The sequence below is a fragment of the Fomitopsis serialis genome, assembly GCF_022376445.1.
Source record: "Fomitopsis serialis strain Sig1Antser10 chromosome Unknown B0H18scaffold_10, whole genome shotgun sequence".
NCBI classification, from domain to species: Eukaryota; Fungi; Basidiomycota; class Agaricomycetes; order Polyporales; family Fomitopsidaceae; genus Fomitopsis; species Fomitopsis serialis.
This window is the reverse complement of record NW_025954970.1, coordinates 488,082-504,657: the sequence shown is the minus strand read 5'-3', so window position 1 is coordinate 504,657 and position 16,576 is coordinate 488,082. Positions and strand designations below refer to the sequence as shown.

At 54.7% G+C, this 16,576-nt stretch overlaps 6 protein-coding genes across 6 annotated transcripts; 5 read left to right on the top strand and 1 right to left on the bottom strand.

Annotated features, from left to right (window-relative positions):
- The first annotated feature begins 1,897 nt into the window (after positions 1–1,897).
- Positions 1,898–2,724, top strand: B0H18DRAFT_986588 (uncharacterized protein). Its single transcript, XM_048044792.1, has 4 exons — positions 1,898–2,089; positions 2,147–2,294; positions 2,346–2,369; positions 2,423–2,724. The coding sequence occupies exons 2-4, from the start codon at positions 2,167–2,169 to the stop codon at positions 2,526–2,528; spliced, it is 258 nt and encodes an 85-aa protein (XP_047897447.1). The 5' UTR covers positions 1,898–2,089; positions 2,147–2,166; the 3' UTR covers positions 2,529–2,724.
- A 946-nt stretch (positions 2,725–3,670) lies between these two features.
- On the top strand, positions 3,671–4,886 carry B0H18DRAFT_1083291 (glucosamine-6-phosphate isomerase; the record flags this gene model as incomplete). Its single annotated transcript, XM_048031649.1, has 6 exons — positions 3,671–3,674; positions 3,728–3,791; positions 3,841–4,061; positions 4,118–4,276; positions 4,422–4,709; positions 4,762–4,886. The coding sequence occupies 6 exons, from the start codon at positions 3,671–3,673 to the stop codon at positions 4,884–4,886; spliced, it is 861 nt and encodes a 286-aa protein (XP_047897446.1).
- Positions 4,887–5,230: 344 nt separating this feature from the next.
- B0H18DRAFT_1115837 (40S ribosomal protein S2) lies at positions 5,231–6,234 on the bottom strand (the record flags this gene model as incomplete). The annotated part of the gene is made up of 3 exons (XM_048033321.1): positions 5,231–5,349; positions 5,405–6,046; positions 6,099–6,234. The coding sequence occupies 3 exons, from the start codon at positions 6,232–6,234 to the stop codon at positions 5,231–5,233; spliced, it is 897 nt and encodes a 298-aa protein (XP_047897445.1).
- Positions 6,235–7,564: 1,330 nt separating this feature from the next.
- B0H18DRAFT_1102348 (uncharacterized protein) lies at positions 7,565–8,408 on the top strand (the record flags this gene model as incomplete). Its single annotated transcript, XM_048032547.1, has 4 exons — positions 7,565–7,676; positions 7,778–7,941; positions 8,013–8,171; positions 8,224–8,408. 4 exons carry the CDS (start codon positions 7,565–7,567, stop codon positions 8,326–8,328), a joined length of 540 nt encoding a protein of 179 aa, XP_047897444.1. The 3' UTR covers positions 8,329–8,408.
- A 6,319-nt stretch (positions 8,409–14,727) lies between these two features.
- Positions 14,728–15,489, top strand: B0H18DRAFT_986566 (uncharacterized protein; the record flags this gene model as incomplete). The annotated part of the gene is made up of 5 exons (XM_048044791.1): positions 14,728–14,804; positions 14,856–15,009; positions 15,034–15,096; positions 15,193–15,210; positions 15,263–15,489. Coding segments are annotated over 3 exons (255 nt in total), but the record flags the coding sequence as incomplete, so codon positions are not given.
- A 560-nt stretch (positions 15,490–16,049) lies between these two features.
- On the top strand, positions 16,050–16,455 carry B0H18DRAFT_1115835 (uncharacterized protein; the record flags this gene model as incomplete). The annotated part of the gene is made up of 3 exons (XM_048033320.1): positions 16,050–16,133; positions 16,198–16,229; positions 16,293–16,455. The coding sequence occupies 3 exons, from the start codon at positions 16,050–16,052 to the stop codon at positions 16,453–16,455; spliced, it is 279 nt and encodes a 92-aa protein (XP_047897442.1).
- Positions 16,456–16,576: the final 121 nt, after the last annotated feature.

Below are 16,576 nucleotides of genomic sequence, written 5' to 3'. Positions count from 1 at the left end.
AGCACGGGCGGACGTTAAAATACGACTAATGACGGCGGGCGTAGTACACGCTAACACTGACCATCTCGAAAAAACAGCGTAGTGAGGGGAGCATCAATTTGTGCATCTTTGGCAAGCTTGGCCACATACGCATGACGCCAGATTGCCGTCACCAGCAATATCTCCGGGAAGATCGAGAACACTTGCGCAACAAGTATCACTACGGTGATGTGGGCGAATTAGACAAGGTTCGTAACTTGTAAGCCAAGTTCATCCAGGATTTGATTAACATCTAACTTACACGCACTACATGTGTTGAGGCCTTTATGTCAGTGTCTGCCAACGATAGTTACGAAACCAGAGAGATGTAAGGCGCACCCGAGCACTTCATTGTTGAATGCTAGAATGCAAGCAGAAGGTAAGCCTGAAACAGTAATCACTGTTTCCACGGAAATCTCATACTTGATGAACACAGTTAGCATGATTGTCAGGAAAGAATGGCTCAATTTGGAAAACGCACAATGCAGGTACCGGCAACGACCAAAAAGGACAACATGATCAAGAAAGCCAGGAGGACGGAACGATTGCTGATGGCGTAGGCACGCAGCGCAGTGAAAGCTGTTAGGACGATGCGGCACTGATGTAAGCTGGTAACTGAAGATGACAATGTAACGCACCACCATTGGCGATATAGAACAATACCCTGGCGCACTGCATCCATAGACTTTGGACGACACAGCTGTCAAATGCCCATACATGAATGTGGCACGAAATCACAGACATGCGAGTTACTATGGGAGTTACCTCTGAAACCAAGTGAATATTCGTATCGATCCCAAGCAGTTCAATCGCGCCGTACCTTGTATTCCGCCGCAGCATAAGTTGCCGAATTTACTGATGAATACAGGATCATCGCGGTGGACAGGTGCAGCAGCATATATAGACAAGTCGCCATGGACATGCTGCGGCGTCGCCACAAAAGCGTTACCTCCTGCGGGAAGGCGAGGCAACGATCGTATGTGTATAGTGCTATACATATCAGTGCCAATACCAGCAATAATCAGAAATGTCGTGTGAATCAGATGCTAAGTAGTGGCTCACTGCACGCTGCGGCCACGTTGATATCGTTCAGTACAGTCCTTGTGTCTGCGGCCTCAGTATAAGGCGACTAAGAGGACCGAGGAGCACTCACCCTAGCCTGACTGCTGAGATACCCGCCTGTGCAAGCGTATCAGTCGACATGATGTGAGACAGGGTTGTGGAAAGACGGCGAGCAGTACAGGTTATATACCCTCTACTTCGAGCGCTCGTTGCGACACCTGTCATGCGAGCCCGACGAATGCATCCCGAACCTGAAATTCGCTGGCTCAGGAGAGGGAAAAGAATGAAGTGCGACGCGCAGAGACTCCCATTTGCAGTCCCACTTAGGCGCCGCCACAATTCGCTCCAGAATAGTGTATCACGATAGCATACCCACGAAGCGATATGCGATGGTTTCGCATCTCCATTTGCATCACCACCGCACAGGAGCGCACAGCCTTGTATCAAGGACTCACGCCACGGCACTGGGGTTTTGCAGCTTCTCCTCAAGAATAGCACCGCATACTCATAGTCCCTGCGTCCCGAAATCCTCCACAGCTATCTCGGAAGTGAATGTGTAGACATCTCAACGGGACCTTCACGAGACGGCTCTGCATGTACACACTCACATCTTTACCGCATCGCACTGGCATTGTTGACTATTTATTGTCGCCTAGACCGATCTAAAATTCTGAATTAGACATGACCGAAAATCAGTACTAGAACTTACTGTGTCCGTGCGGTGTACATATTCCCTCTTCTTATACTTGAACATATCATGTTGGTCTGCGGGACATTCCGACACTCAGACACAGAGCCGTCGTTTTACGGGGACGCTGACCGGATGTTCGTTTTTTTCTGAAATTAGATAGAGAAGATAGAACAGAGACGCAGCTATGCTGAGGGGACAGCAAAGAGGATGTGACCACTGTGGGACGTACGAATCCGCGGATAAACAGAATCCGGACGCAGGACGCATCGAGAATATGGACAGCCCCTGGCCAGAAACGACAGTGCAACCCGTTCGCATCTACATAGTAAATTGCGTCAATTTCCAAAATACAGCATGCAGAGATGGAGACCTAACAGACGTGTTTAGTTTGCAGGATGATTGATTTTACTTTTGGGGCGGTGTTGTGGCCAGAGGCGACGTGGCCCGGGCGGGCGATGACGGGATCAATGAAAATGTCAGTCCACGCAATGTCAGGAAAGGCCAAGGCTTTGTACGCAACACTCTGTGCAGGTACTTAGTGTATGACAGTGTGTAATCAAAACATAAAGCGAACCTGCCACGCGACCACAGGGCGAGTCTGCGTGCACCATCAAGACATGGAATTGTTGACAAGAACGTTGCCACTCATCCGAAGAAGTCAATCGTCTCGAAAACTGGATCCTCCACAATTCCCGCGACGAAATGGTCGAGACCGCTCCGCTGGTCACTGTCGAGAGGGGTGGCCGAGGCTCGATAGGAAGATTATCCACCGATGCATGTGCAGACGGGCACGCGGGGCACGCGCAAGCGGATCGAATTGCTGCGCTGGCATGCGTCCTCGCCGGTGTCGTCCACACTGGTCTGCAACCTTGATCAGAGGTGGGCTGCGATGGGAAACAGCTGAGATTGGCTGAGGTAGTGTAGGCATAGGTTTCGCAGGCTGTGCTTACGCGGTGAAGCGAACGCGGGTTGAGTTGAACTGGAATCTGCACCGAGCGCGCTTATTTCCTTTTCGGGAAGCTTTGTGGCCCAATGCGCGCTCCGCGGTAGTCTCGGAGCCTACGCCAGCAGCCAGCTCTAATACTCTACGCCGCTAGCCGCTGCGTTCATTTTCAGCAACTCGATTATCAGTATTGGAACCATTTCACGGAATATCAAGACTCTGCAGACTGCAAACAACCAACCTCGCACGTTTCAGTGTGCAAGGTCAATCGACGGCCTCAGGGGAGGGATGTACCACACGACTCGGAGCCCGCTGCGACGCGGGGCAATATTGGGAACAATGTACCAGCCGTCCTAAAGCAGCTTCCCCTATCCATCGAAGCACGGAGCCTGAAGAATGCATTGTGAGTCAGAGTCCGAGACTCCAGTCCGACAAGGTGCTTCTCTTTCCTCGACGACGGGATCAGCTGGTCGATCTAGCATGGGACCCACGAACGTGCCGTATGCAACTGCAATGCATTTCTAGTCCTGTACAGCGGAATGCTGTGCTGCGACTGAGGGTGCGGCGAGCGACGACGTTCGAGGCTCGATAAGGCGGATGTTCGTCGGTGCCTGTGCGGGCGGTCCGGGGGAAGGAGCATATGGGGGGCGGAGACGAGCACACGGGCAGAGGCGAGGCGCGGCGGAGGGCACCAATCGCTGCGCTCCCATGCGCGTCGTCCATGGACGAGTGGGCGAGGTGCAGGTGGCTGCGAGAGTGGAGCGTGAGCCCGGCAGACGGATCGATCGCCCTCTCGTCTTTATCTGGCCCCTTCGTCTCCCTCTACCTATGGCTCCCCCATCCTTCATCCGCCCAACCCGTCCCCGCCCTCCCTCTCTCCAGCCCGCTCTCCCAGCGAGCTGCTCTGCCTGTCAGCGCGCGCAGCACCCAGACTAGTCCGTCCGACCGCAGCCGGCATGCGTGAGTCCGAGCGATGTTTGTAGACCCTCAGATCCTCAACTGTCTGTTCGCAGGTCTCATCATCCGCGACAGCCCCGCCTCAGTCGGCGAGTACATTGCCGAGTACATCGCCAAGCGGTGCGTTCTTCCCCCGCAGTCTTGCTCTGCTACTCACTCCGCACGCCAGGATAACGGACTTTGCGCCGACGGCGGACAGGCCGTTCGTGATCGGCCTCCCCACCGGCTCGTCCCCCATCCCGACGTACAAGCACCTCATCAAGCTCGTCAAGGCCGGCAAGCTCTCCTTCAAGCATGTCGTCTCCTTCAACATGGACGAGTACGTCAGCCTCCCTGAGGACCACCCCGAGTCCTACCACACCTTCATGTTCCGCGAGTTCTTCTCCCACAGTGCGTCCTGCTCCTTCTGTCGTCTGCGCTGTGAAGCTTACGCGACGAGCGCACAGTTGATATCCCGCCGGAGCAGGTAAACATCCTCAACGGGAACGCGCCCGACCTCATCGCAGAGTGCAACGCGTACGAGGAGAAGATCAAGAAGTACGGCGGTATTGAGCTCTTCCTCGGTGGCATAGGCGAGGACGGCCATATCGCCTTCAATGAGCCTGGTAAGCTGCTCCCCCTCTCCTGACCCTGTCTCCGTCCTTTGCTCTTCCCTGTCTCCTGTTCCGTTTCCGCGCCCGTCCCCCCCCCTCGCCCGTCCCTTCCTCCCGTTCCTTCTCTCTCTTATCCCCTTCTCACCCTCTCCCCCAGGCTCCTCCCTCGCCTCGCGCACGCGCATCAAAACGCTCGCGTACGACACCATCCTCGCGAACGCGCGCTTCTTCAACAACGACGTCGCCGCCGTGCCGCGCATGGCGCTCACCGTCGGCGTCGCGACCGTGCTCGACGCGCGCGAGGTCGTCGTCGTCGTCTCCGGCCAGCGCAAGGCCCTCGCGCTCCGCAAGGCCATCGAGGACGGCGTCAACCACATGTGGACCCTCTCCGCCCTCCAGATGCACCCCTGGGCCCTCATCGTCGTCGACGAGGATGCCACCGCCGGTGAGCCGCCCCGCCCTTTGCGGGCTGTGAGCGGGAGCTGATGAGGCGACAGAGCTCCACGTCAAGACGGTCAAGTACTTCAAGTCCATCGAGCGCGTCCAGGACGAGGTCGAGGCCATGCACGCAAAGTTCAAGAAGGACGGCAACGTCGACCAGCCCGGCACCATGGATGCTTAGAAGGTGCCGTCGTGAAGTAGAAGTAGAATCTATGGGCGAAGCAGAATCTACGACCGGTGCCCCTGCATGCTCGCACCACGGAATGTATAGCCAACCCTGTAACTTACGGCCTGTAGCATAATGGGATCCCGTGCAGCGGCTTCGATAGGATAACGTGCGTACGGATACATACAACGGGCGACACTGCAGCCCGCCTCTGCGCTCATTCGGGACGTGCTCGGGCCATGCGTGTGCATCATAGTTTTGGAAAACAGAAAGCGGTGATATGACATGCGCATACAAAGCATGGCCTCGGCCCAGCATAAGAATATCGTGTGGTGATAGCAGGCCCGTGCGTAAACTCCTTAATCCCAGCCGGTCGCACCACCCGCCGCGTCCGCACCCCAGCCAGACGCAGCGGCCGGCTCTGCTGCCCAGTCGGTCGGGCCTGTCGTCGTCGGCTCCGCAGACCAGTCGAGCGCACCTGCGGACTCGTGGATCAATGTACAAATAACGAAAAAGAAAATTCTGCAACGCACCACCCTCGCCGGCAACCAAAGCCGGGTTGATACCGCCGGCGGTAGGGGCCGCGGTCGGGTCCCACTCGTTGAGGGGCGCCTCGGCGACATCGCCAGCGGCCGCGGCCGCCTTGGCAGCAGCCTCCTCCTGTTGCTGCTTCTCGACCTCCTCGGGGTCACGGTAGAAGAACATGTCGACCATGACGCTCCAGCCCTCGGGGGTGCGGGGGATGGTGCCGCGGAGGCGGAGGACCTCGCGCGCGAGGAGCCACCACATGAGGCCGATGGAGTGGCGGGACTTGTTGTTGGTAGGGACGACGACGTCGACGAACTTGAGGGGCGCGTCGGTGTCGCAGAAGGCGATGACGGGGATGTTGACGTAGCTCGCCTCGCGGATCGCCTGGTGGTCCACGCGCGGGTCCGTCACGACGATCAGCCGCGGCTCCTTGAACGAGCGCGTGATGTAGTTCGTGAACGACCCCGGCGTGAACCGCCCCGCGATCGCCTGCGCGCCCGTGTTCGCGGCGTACTTGAGCACCGCACGGTGCCCGTACGGCCGGGCGGAGATCACGCAGACGTCGTTTGGGTTCTCGATCGCTGCGATGATGCGCGCCGCGAAGACGAGCTTCTCCCAGGTCTTGCCGATGTTGATGATGTGGATGCCTAAGGGGGAGGGGTCGTCGTCGCTCCCATGTTTCTGAGGGAAGGGACTGACCGTCAGATCTCCGCTTCCAGACGTACGGGAGCATCTGCTTGTCGCAGTTCTTCGAGCCAATGTGTGCCTGCGCCGCGAGGAGGAGCTGGATCTCCTCGTCGGTCGCGGCGAGGACGGAGGGCAGTTTTGAGGACATGGCGGGCCTGTGGGACGCCCGCATCAGCACGACCGACATCCGGACGCAGCCCGGCCCATCCAGCGCGTCCCGGCGAGTTCGCGCGCCGTTCTTTCGCGCAGGGGCCGGGCAGGACAGCAGGGACGCACCGCTCGGGTTGTTTTGAGGACGTCGGCGTCGGCGACGGGGGCAGTCTTGCGGGCAGCGTTTCTGGCGGGCTTGGTGTCCTCCTCACGGGCGCTCGACAGCAGAGTTCGCCCGTTCCCGCCCAACTGTCCCACGCCACACTGACATCCCAGCGCCACCACACCTAGGGCCTGGCCAGCGCTTACACTTTGGTGCAGCGTCGATCTGAGCATGAGTACTGAGTACTGAGTCCTCGCCCGCCCTCACTACTAGCACTAATATTGGCATTCTTATGGGCTGTCTTTCAAATAATCGAACGGACGCGCAGAAATCAATGCAATCGGCCTCAATGAGCGACAGCCGCAGGATTTTTCCAGCTGATCCCATAAGTATTGCTAGACCCCAAGAGTGCGCACAGGCGGAGCGTGTCGGTTTTGGTCAGTATTTCTGGGACATTGTCGTCGGGATTTCACCATCGAGGCTTGTTGAGGGTGAGCCTCGGTCACTAACCTCGGTCTGCTCAGGGGGTGCGGATCGCTCGACGAGTAGGTCGGACATGACAAAGGCCCGACGACCTCGAACTCCGCTTGTGCACGCGTTTTCGGGAAGATTTCTACAATTTGGAATCAGCTGTCGCGGTCAGAATGGTACAGGTACATGTTCAGTATCAGCTATCGATCGCAATATTACTGATCACAACATGCTTAGTAGCAGGCGTAGGAGCAGAGGGCGTACTTGAGCGTCTCATCAATATCCAGTACTCAGGTTCACCGAATGTCGTTTCATTTTGGTGTCCTGTAGGTCAAGACCCCAAACGACTGACATTTGTGAAGAGGCAAGGTTCTGAATTGCAAGGCAGTAAAACATCGTGGCACACTGTATAGTACGTATCGAGCGTTGTGATCGACCGCCGGTCATTATTCCTTTATGGATACTTTGCGGAAGCATCGGTGTTACCGAACCATGGCGCACTTGCGAACTAGGCCTTCGTTCATTCTTGCGAGCGGACAGACGCCGACGAAGGCCGCCCGAGGCCGCCCGCCGTTCAAACTGAATGTCACCGAATACGCTGGCCCGGGATCAACAAGTACCTCCAACCAGAACTCGCATCAACGGCGCCCGAGGATTGACGCATATAACTGCGAGCCAAGGATACCAGTTTGTCGTTCTCTGCGCACACTACGTTACGTAGAACTCATTAGCTCCTACACTTCCAAGAGTCAAGATGATCACCGTCGAGCTCATAATCGTCCAGCTGAAGATGGCGTCGACGCACAGTCCCCCGCGTACAAGCGGCTCCGCGACGCGGCCGCCAAATGCGGACTCGTCCACCAGTGGTACGGCAGCCCCGTCGAGGACGCGACGAAGCTCTATTGAGTCCCTTATGCATTCACTGCACAGATTTCCAGCCAAGCTGACATATGATCCCACGTACTAGCCTTAGACCAAGGATTTGAGCCGACAGACTTGGTGTGGCCTAAAGACGAGTACGGCGACTTCTTTGAGGAGATCTTGAACATTGCCACGGCCAAGCCCGTTTCTTACTTCGTCCCCTTCGGCACCTTCCCAGAGAAGATCACCACCGCGCCTGTGACAGAGATCGTGAGTGCTGCGGTGTCGTAGAAGCCGTTTCAGATCGAGAGATTCGATTGACCGTTCATAACTCTGTCCAGGCCGTAATCACCGTGAAGGGTGACGTCGAGGAGTACGAGCGGGCATACCAGGCCGCTGTTGGAGCGAAGCCACCTGCGATGCATGACGCGTGCTACAGTATCACAAAAATCGGCGGCAAGCAGGTATCAGTCGTTTTCGTTGGATGGGACTCCGTAAAGGTATGTTCCGTGGTTGCTGCTAGATGGACTGGTATGCTAAGAACTGTCCCAGGCACATCAGAGCTGGCACAAAGAGAACGCGGCGAAACTGCAGGTGATTGGTTCGTACTTAGAGACGGCGGCGCTTGTGCATGTACCCCTGAAGGCGCATATATAGATTGTAGATGTGGTCGCAGTTCGGGAGATCGTACCCACCGTGTATCTATGTACTAGTAGAATACAATAGCCATCTCGACCGAGAGAAGTGAGCACTGCTGGCTTACCTTGGCTGACTCGTACAACCCGACTCGACGACTGGGACGACTGAATACGGTTGTTTCCGTACAGTAGAGGTGGCATCATCTCGGTGGGAAGCAGATTCTTGCCCCGACCTGCGTGTATAATTAGGCCGGTAGGGATCTATGGCCCGGGATTCTTCATTTTGCATGCCAGGCGTGACGGTTGGCGCTGACAGATGCGGCTCTCATAATTATGTGTGGCTTGATGCCTCGGCTAGCCTCGCGACAAATGAGCAACACGTTCATTTTGAAACGATCGAAGTTGCCAGTGACTGGCAACTCTGAGCAGCAATCTGACAGAAGGATCGCTTACGTGCCTTTACGCGAAATCGGGATGGGCCCGCTTGACCACTACTCAGCCAATAATACTAAGAGGTGTGGATTACTGCCCGTTTTGGTTCAGGAGAGCGTTGAGACGTGCTCAGCTTTGTATTTGCAATTCCACTACTGAGCGGTTTGGCATGAAGGGACACTGATCAAGTGCCCGAAGCGGCGAAACATCCGTCCGTAATCCACTGTGGGCACTGCATGTGAAAGCGGACAAGCCTGGTCGGGGCGACGAGCTCAGTACGCAAAGACCGGGCCGGCAATAATAGCGCACAAAGGGCGCTATCCCTATGACACATAGATGTGTGATACAAGTATCTATGGTCATCGCATAACAATAAACGGACTCAGTTGCGAAAATCTGCCGCGGCTGGCAGGTTATGAGCAGACGCAAAGGGAACGGCGGACGCGAGCCATACAGGTCGCCAGCGCTTTCCGGACCATGAAACGAGTCTATGCGCTTTGAGCGGGTAATGGGTATAATTAGAAAGCGCCTATGACAGGTCTACATGGGCGACGGGTGAATCCTGACGGCGGTTGCACTACAGCAACACATTCACTCACCTACTGGCAGCTAGCGCACCTTTTGCAGTGTCGCAATAGGGCGTCCATCCGCGAGAATTGGCTACCGCACCTCGGGCATTTCTGCGCCGTGAGCCTGAGGTGCACGGATGCCATGTGGCGCGCGAGGTTGTCGAGGTCCGAGATGGCCATCGCGCACACCTCCTCAGCTGGTGCCCGTACGCCACTGGCAATATGCTTACCGTGGCGGTCGTGCACGAAATGGCTCCTGTGGTGTCGCCATAGGTGCTGCCTCACTCCTGGGACACCCCTGACAGTCGTCTTCCGTAAGACCGGCGCAGGTGCTGCCGGAATAGTTGCACGGGACAACAGACGAAGTCGAAGGTCCGCCTCTGGACGGGCCAGAGCTCGACTGGTGCACGACGGAGCATCTCCATCCGTCAGTATGTCACTAGAGTCTGTGTCAGCCACTCGATCCCGCTGTATAGTACGTAGCATTGGCTTACCCGAGACCCATCATCATCACAACCGTCCGCTGCTCTTCCATGGAGAGGGTCTGGCACACATATGATATGTCTGCGGGGTCCATCTCAACAGAAAATGTCATCCAATCATACTGAGCGAGTCTGCGTGAAATACTGACCGTCCTGAATCAGCGTGATGATTTTTGCGTGTCTTGGTATCGGTTGCTTGGGCACTGGGGTTGACTGTGGACAACGAGTCTCAGCAGCGCAGATATATATCGGTGGCAAGATGTTCGGAGTCGAGAAGAACATGGCGACGGTGCATTCGAAGTGTTGTTTGACTAACATCTTTGTCGCGTTTGACACAACTTTGGTGGTTCCGTGGGTGGAATCCGGTGTTACTAGGTTCGGCCTATCTGTTCCCTGCTGTCAGTAGGTCTGACTGACTACGATAACAGCCTCGTGATCGGCGAATCCACTGCACGTTGTGTGAACCCCGTGAAGTGATTTTCAAAGTCGCTTCCATCCTCCAGTTCATAGTCGGTGGTGTCTATGACTGACAACGTCTGAAACATAGACTCGACTGTCGGACAGAGAGAATTTTGGGTGTATGTTCATCCAATCCATGTACAACAGTGATGATTTGTATTCAACCGTCCGCAGTTGTCATTTCAACTTCATAATGGGTGGGAGGCGTACCTCTTCGATTGCTCGCGTACAGAACGACAGGAAACATTCCCATTGCTGTCACTACCTGGGAATGGCGTAGCCGATCGTACGCTAAGCGTAGGAAGCCAAGCGCTCAATGAAGGTTCTATCCTCCGCCCTGAAGCCCAGTCAGTCAGCAGGGAACACATAAGCAAGAGTTTCTTTCATACCTATACAAACAGGTTGCCGAACACTGAGAATCTGATCCGTGAATCGATGCTGCGGTGCTCTTGACCACAGTGTGATGATTTTCAGAACGGAATCCGGTGTCAACGGAACAGGACAGTCAGCCGAGACTGCAACAGGAACGTCATGAAACCGTACACGAGAGCCATACTCGGGACTTGTGTGATGGGATACTTTTGCCTGTGGGTTGAATTCGCGCCGCATCGGGGACGCGCTTGGGCGAATTTGCACCACATATGTACGGGCAGAAAGCCCATGAATGTTCCCGTCGTCGTTGACCCATGCGTAGCGCTGGTGAAGCTTTGGGCAACCGCCAACACGGTCGAGCTGCAATCCGTCGGATATACTCTACATCGGGGTAGCTTCAATTTCTGATGCAATGGCCGGGGCACCAGTACACAGTAGACGAGGCCGGATGATTCGGGTAATGCATTCCTGTGTATAGCGCGCATCATGCGGCACATTCAGTATGAGACTGATGTGGCACGGAGGAAGGAATTGCCAACCTTGTCTGCCTGCGACTGAGCCACGGAATACCACAGGGCTCTCCATCAACTTGACAGGAATCCGGGACGCCCAACTTTCGCGCGGCTGCCGCACGATGGTGTCTTGAGCTCCACATCATGTGTCGAGGAACAGTTAATATGAAAAAATTACGATCGGATGTAGGATCATGTTCTTCCATCCGTCGCGGTATACTGGAGACCCCGACTCGCTGGAAGCACATGCTACCTGCCGTACGAGTATAGAACAGGTAGCAAATGCGACCTTCCCACCTCCAGCGCTTCAGTCAGGTCTTGAGATAAGCATGCACAGTTCTCGAGCTTCGGGAACAGATGACAGCCGGAGAACATTTGTCTAAGATGTGTCCGGAGCACGTACGATGCGGAAGATATGAGCGCAGCAGATTAACTTGAACTGTAGACCTACTTACAAGTTACAAGTTGAGCGCCCGAGAAGGACATAGTGCGACCTCGCGACCTGCTCCCAACTTCTCGCTTGGTCCCGCGAACGTCTCTCCTACTCAGCTGCTTCCGAGTATTCGAAATTCAGACCTGAGATTTTCTGCTGTCGGCTGTTGCCTTGACTTGGCTCGGGCCCGCACACCAGTGCTCCGAAGCAACGCCGTTGGGCGGCGGCGTTCAAGTTGGCCGCCGGGGCATTGGTCAACAACTTGAAGTTGCCGAAGCTTCACGTTGGTCGCTAGTCTCCCTATGCAGATCCTAGAGAAGACCTAATTGACAGAGAGCGGTCTTCAGTGACTAATCGTATTGGCACACTAGTGTACCAGGATCACGTGAGCTATCTGATCGCTCGGCTGCGCTGCCCACCCACAAGGCTGGCGAGTGTCACCGTGAGTGTGTTAGACACCACCGGCGAAGGCGACGACGACAAATACTCCGACATACTCAGCGGGCCAGGTAGGCACCGAGCCCCCATAGAGTTCGACCTGCTAAAAGGGCTACAGGGCGATGAGCACCGTCACGGGCCCGCCGGGTCGCCTGGCAACGACTCGGAGCTGTAGGCCTCACTGAGAAGGGGACCGCCCCGTTGTCAGTGGTCAAGAAGCACGACAGCGATGTATCATACCGGAGACCAGTATCATCAGTTGTTCGCATGAGGAATTTCGATGCATAGAGATCGCGGGGCTCTGGCACTGTGGCACACATGACGGTTCGAGGTGCCATTCAGACGTTCAATAATATTGACAATACCAAGGTTACGTTGGGTAGCATTTCATAACTCACGGGCCAACTCCCAACAGCAGCATAGGTCACGACACGGATAAAACCAAGATTATGTATTTGCGAAGGTGCGTCTAATACTACTTATGCCATTGCCAGTGCCCCTGCGCAGCTGCGGTCTCCTGCAGTCGGAGAGGGTTTACTCGGGCTCTCTGCAGATCTGACGCTGTCATACAGAGACATGAGAGGTCGGTTATATATATCTGTCGCCGTCGATGCCATCTACAAGAGCCGACAGAAGCCGCTTGACTCACTGAAGGAAGTCTTTGGTCACTATCGCTCGTGCTCACTCACATAACACGTACGTATGTTTACATCCAGTGAGCGTCTCTCGCTCTGGCTGAGGACAATAGCGATGGGCGTTCTATACCGCCCTTCGCGCTTCTTCGAGTGCCACCACGGTCGCTTCCTCTTACGTGGAATCATACGCCAACATTCCTGCGGAGGGGCCTATGCACATAGCCAATTTCCAACCACGACCCTCAGATCCATGGTTCGTTCGCCTGAAAGCAAGACTGCCGCAAGGTCATTTCGTAACGCTGAGCTTTAACTCTATGGGCATCAAACTATGGTTTACGGTCTCGCCTTTACACGGGTCTTCGTCCCGTCTCGTGCTGACACCAGATGACAAGCTGCGTGCATACGAAATCTTTTGAAGGAACCGTGCCACATTCCGTTGTGTGGCTCGTACCTAGTGCTTCGGGCTTCTCGGTGCTTCGGGCTTCTCGCTGCTTCAAAATGGGAACATGTACTGTCACGGAATGTCAAAGGCGACACCATAGCTTTACAGGACTATCTGTAGGAGTGCATGGTTGCCACCGGACTATTACGTTATGCGACAGGTTCCCGTGGCCTTTGGGTCTACAATGCCACAATAGCATCAAGTGCACATGGCTTAGTCGAATGAGAGCGAAGCTCTTCTGTGTAAAACCTGGAGGCATCAGGAATGAGAACAGTATGTCCGTATCTATATTTAGCCTACCCGCTGATGCTCGCTTGCCTCTGACAGTATGCAATGCATGCATCTCACGGGGTTGCACACCAACAACGACGCCTTTCCGTTAGCATACTCGAACTGCAAAAGATAACGTTTGAATAGGTGAAATGACTGTGTTGACACTGACGCGCAGTTCGTTACCACAGTCAAATTGCAAATAAGCATGGGACAACGTGGAACTGCAGCGGTTAATGAATATGAGTGTAAGCTGGTTCCGTTACTGGTTGAATGATATGCACTGTGGTCTCATCATTGCAAGCCTGACCGACAGACTCGGTGCTTCGATCGGCGCTCAAATGGCCATGCCGGTTAAACAAAACTCTCAAACGTCTCCTCCTCCTCGCATCCAACGCGCGTCTATGTGCCTGATGCACCGGGAGAACAAATGGGTGCTCGTACGTGCAGAACGTCGGACACCATTCCGCGCGCTGGTTTAGGGTATGTAGGCCCTGACCGTCCCTTTTCACTTAATGCTGACAGTCAAGCAGCGTCACCGTGTTGATGGAAGGTGCGACTTCTGGAAGCTCAATTTGTTTGTGCGCGCGACGATTGATCCGAGGATCTCATGCTTGCAGGGTGAGTGCTATCGACACCAGGTTCGCAACTAATGTCCTGTGAGGCACCGTCCAGAGTATAGTTCCACGTATTCTCTGATCTTGATACGGTTCACATGGTTCGCTTTTTGATACATTGTCGTTAAGATACCGGTGGGCGCGCATGCGTTGTCGTCGGTCGGTGGTCAAAAGGATCCCCCCTCCTCCATGATGAGCTGGACGTAGAATTGTACACCGCCGTAAGTTTTGTTTCTCAACCATTGTGGTCGAAGATCGGAGTCACGCGTAACACACTACGACTACACTCTCAAGGAGTGGGCAACATCTGGCGTATGTCTGGCGTGACGCCGTTCGGAGCCGCGCTACAGACGTGGCAGACACGTCAGTCGCAGCGATATGCCTCATTCCGTTATCCATGCACCGTCTTACACTCATCCTGTATCATAAGTGAAGCAGAAGTCAGCGTGCAATGCGACCCCTCCTCCGACTCGACGTAAGTTTTCACACCGCACACTCACCCTGCACTATCACTGAGCATACTTCGGGCCCCGAACTTGAATGCAAAATCGTCTCCGCTAGCGAGGACTCCTCACGCAAAAGCTTGGCTTCATAAGTGCAAAATTGCACCCCGAATTTGCGTCAAGTATCATGGCTGAGTCAACGTACTTTTGGGGCTATCCGCCCGAAATGACAGGTCTCTTCTCATCGCCGAGATTGTAACGCTTCGCCCTTACACGGTGAGTCCTCTAATGACGGTGTATGCGATCAACTAGGGCAAGTCAGCATCTTTGCACTAAAGATCACTGTTCGAAGTGCAATGTTATTGTGCCCTTGCATGGCGGCCATGAACAGGCAAGTTTGCAGTACCAGAACCCACCGAGTACTCACGACACCTAAGTAGAGTAGCTGCTTCCCCACTAACTACGCCTTAACAGTGGTTACGAAGTCTTGCAGCGGAGAAAACGGCGTGGCTGCATCTCTGCAGATTCCAATCTACATCACTTCTGTGAACGCCGATCATGATTTGCATTCCACCCAGCTCTTCGATCTTCATCTGGTGCTGATACGACGACTTCTTCAGCCCCAGTACCTAGCACCAGGATGAAAATTAGCGTTGTTCGTGGGGCCCAACGCGAACTCTGTCGTGAGTCCTTGACCAACACCCGGTATAATCGTTCTGATATGATGTTATGCTACTCTCTAGTGTGTTCACGACATTCCACGCTGCTCTGTTCCTGAGATCTGCGAGCCAGACACGGTGAGTGATATTGTTAGATGCGTGTGTATATAGAACTTGAACCATGATGTAGTGATCATCGCCCATATTGCCTACTACCTGTGTCGTATATAATGACAGCGAGGCGAATCTAGCCGCAAGTGTCTGTCCGCCCACTTCTGACTGCCGGGATGAGTGTGTCATCCGATCAAGAGATTACTGCCATGCTGCAGCTTGCGTGAGCCTTACAGTTGCTCCATCTCTGTCGCTGCGGCCGTTCATATTGATTATTCCTTAAGTCAACCGAGAATAACTGCGTTGTCGCTGCATTCAGTGAGTTGGGATACATGAAATCCGGCGAGGTGTACTCACGTTTATACAATTTGACAGCTGTCTACGCATTCGATCGTTGCCTTGCGATGGGACAAGAGATTGAGTTCATATGGCGCCGCCCATTCTCAGTGGTCTCCGCGCTCTATGTGTGCCATCGGAAATCTGTCGCCTGTCTCTGAAGAGTCTTGCTATGGAATGTCGCACGTACATACTAAGCATATTTCCAATGCTCTAGGAGTATGCATCATTTGTTCTCTTTGAGGATGTACTGACACGAAGCCGCTGCGCAGTTCTGATGTTATCGCTTGCCGCGTCCATCGCTGCAGACACTATTGTACTCGTCGTCACCTGGCGTCGGACCTACCGCATCCGACGGCTTGCCCGTCTCGAAAACATTCATGCACCCTTGACTTCACTATCGCTGCGAGATGGCCTGTTATGTTGCTGGATTAAGTAGTGCCGCTTATGCTGATTCGGTGACGTGTAAAGTTGACAGGGACGATCTACTTCGGGTACTGTGTTGTGGGAGATGCCAGCGTCATTGTCCGATGACTGACGGCTATGCATCTATTGTCAGGCTGCTCGTCATCATCAATTGCCTAAACATTGTCTTCGAAGGAATCACCACGCAGGTGCGTTCAACATCCGACAGACATCTCACGTTCTCAAGGACAGAGCTGATCTTCCTATACACAGGCCTTCGACGGCTTCGTGTTCTTCGGAACCGCGTGTGTCGTCATCAATGTCGCGGGAACGCACTAGCCCACTCATACCGACCGCTGGGAGTTCAGATTCTCAAGTATCATACTCTCGCGCTTTTTCCTCAATCTGCGAGAAGCAGGCAGCACTACCGACGGAACGCTCTCGACCATCCGAACTGTGCCAAGCTCCGGCCTACACTTCTCGCGCTCGCGGGGAGTTGACGGCATGGGTGCTTCCCTCTCCGTCATGTAGAATGGCTCGGACGAGAACAACAAAGGGGATGCAGGTAGTAGCGAAGATGCCGTCCTCGCCGACGGGCAAGTTCAGGGTGGTGAACACAACTCGGAGGAATGCGAGAAAGTCAGCGAACCGC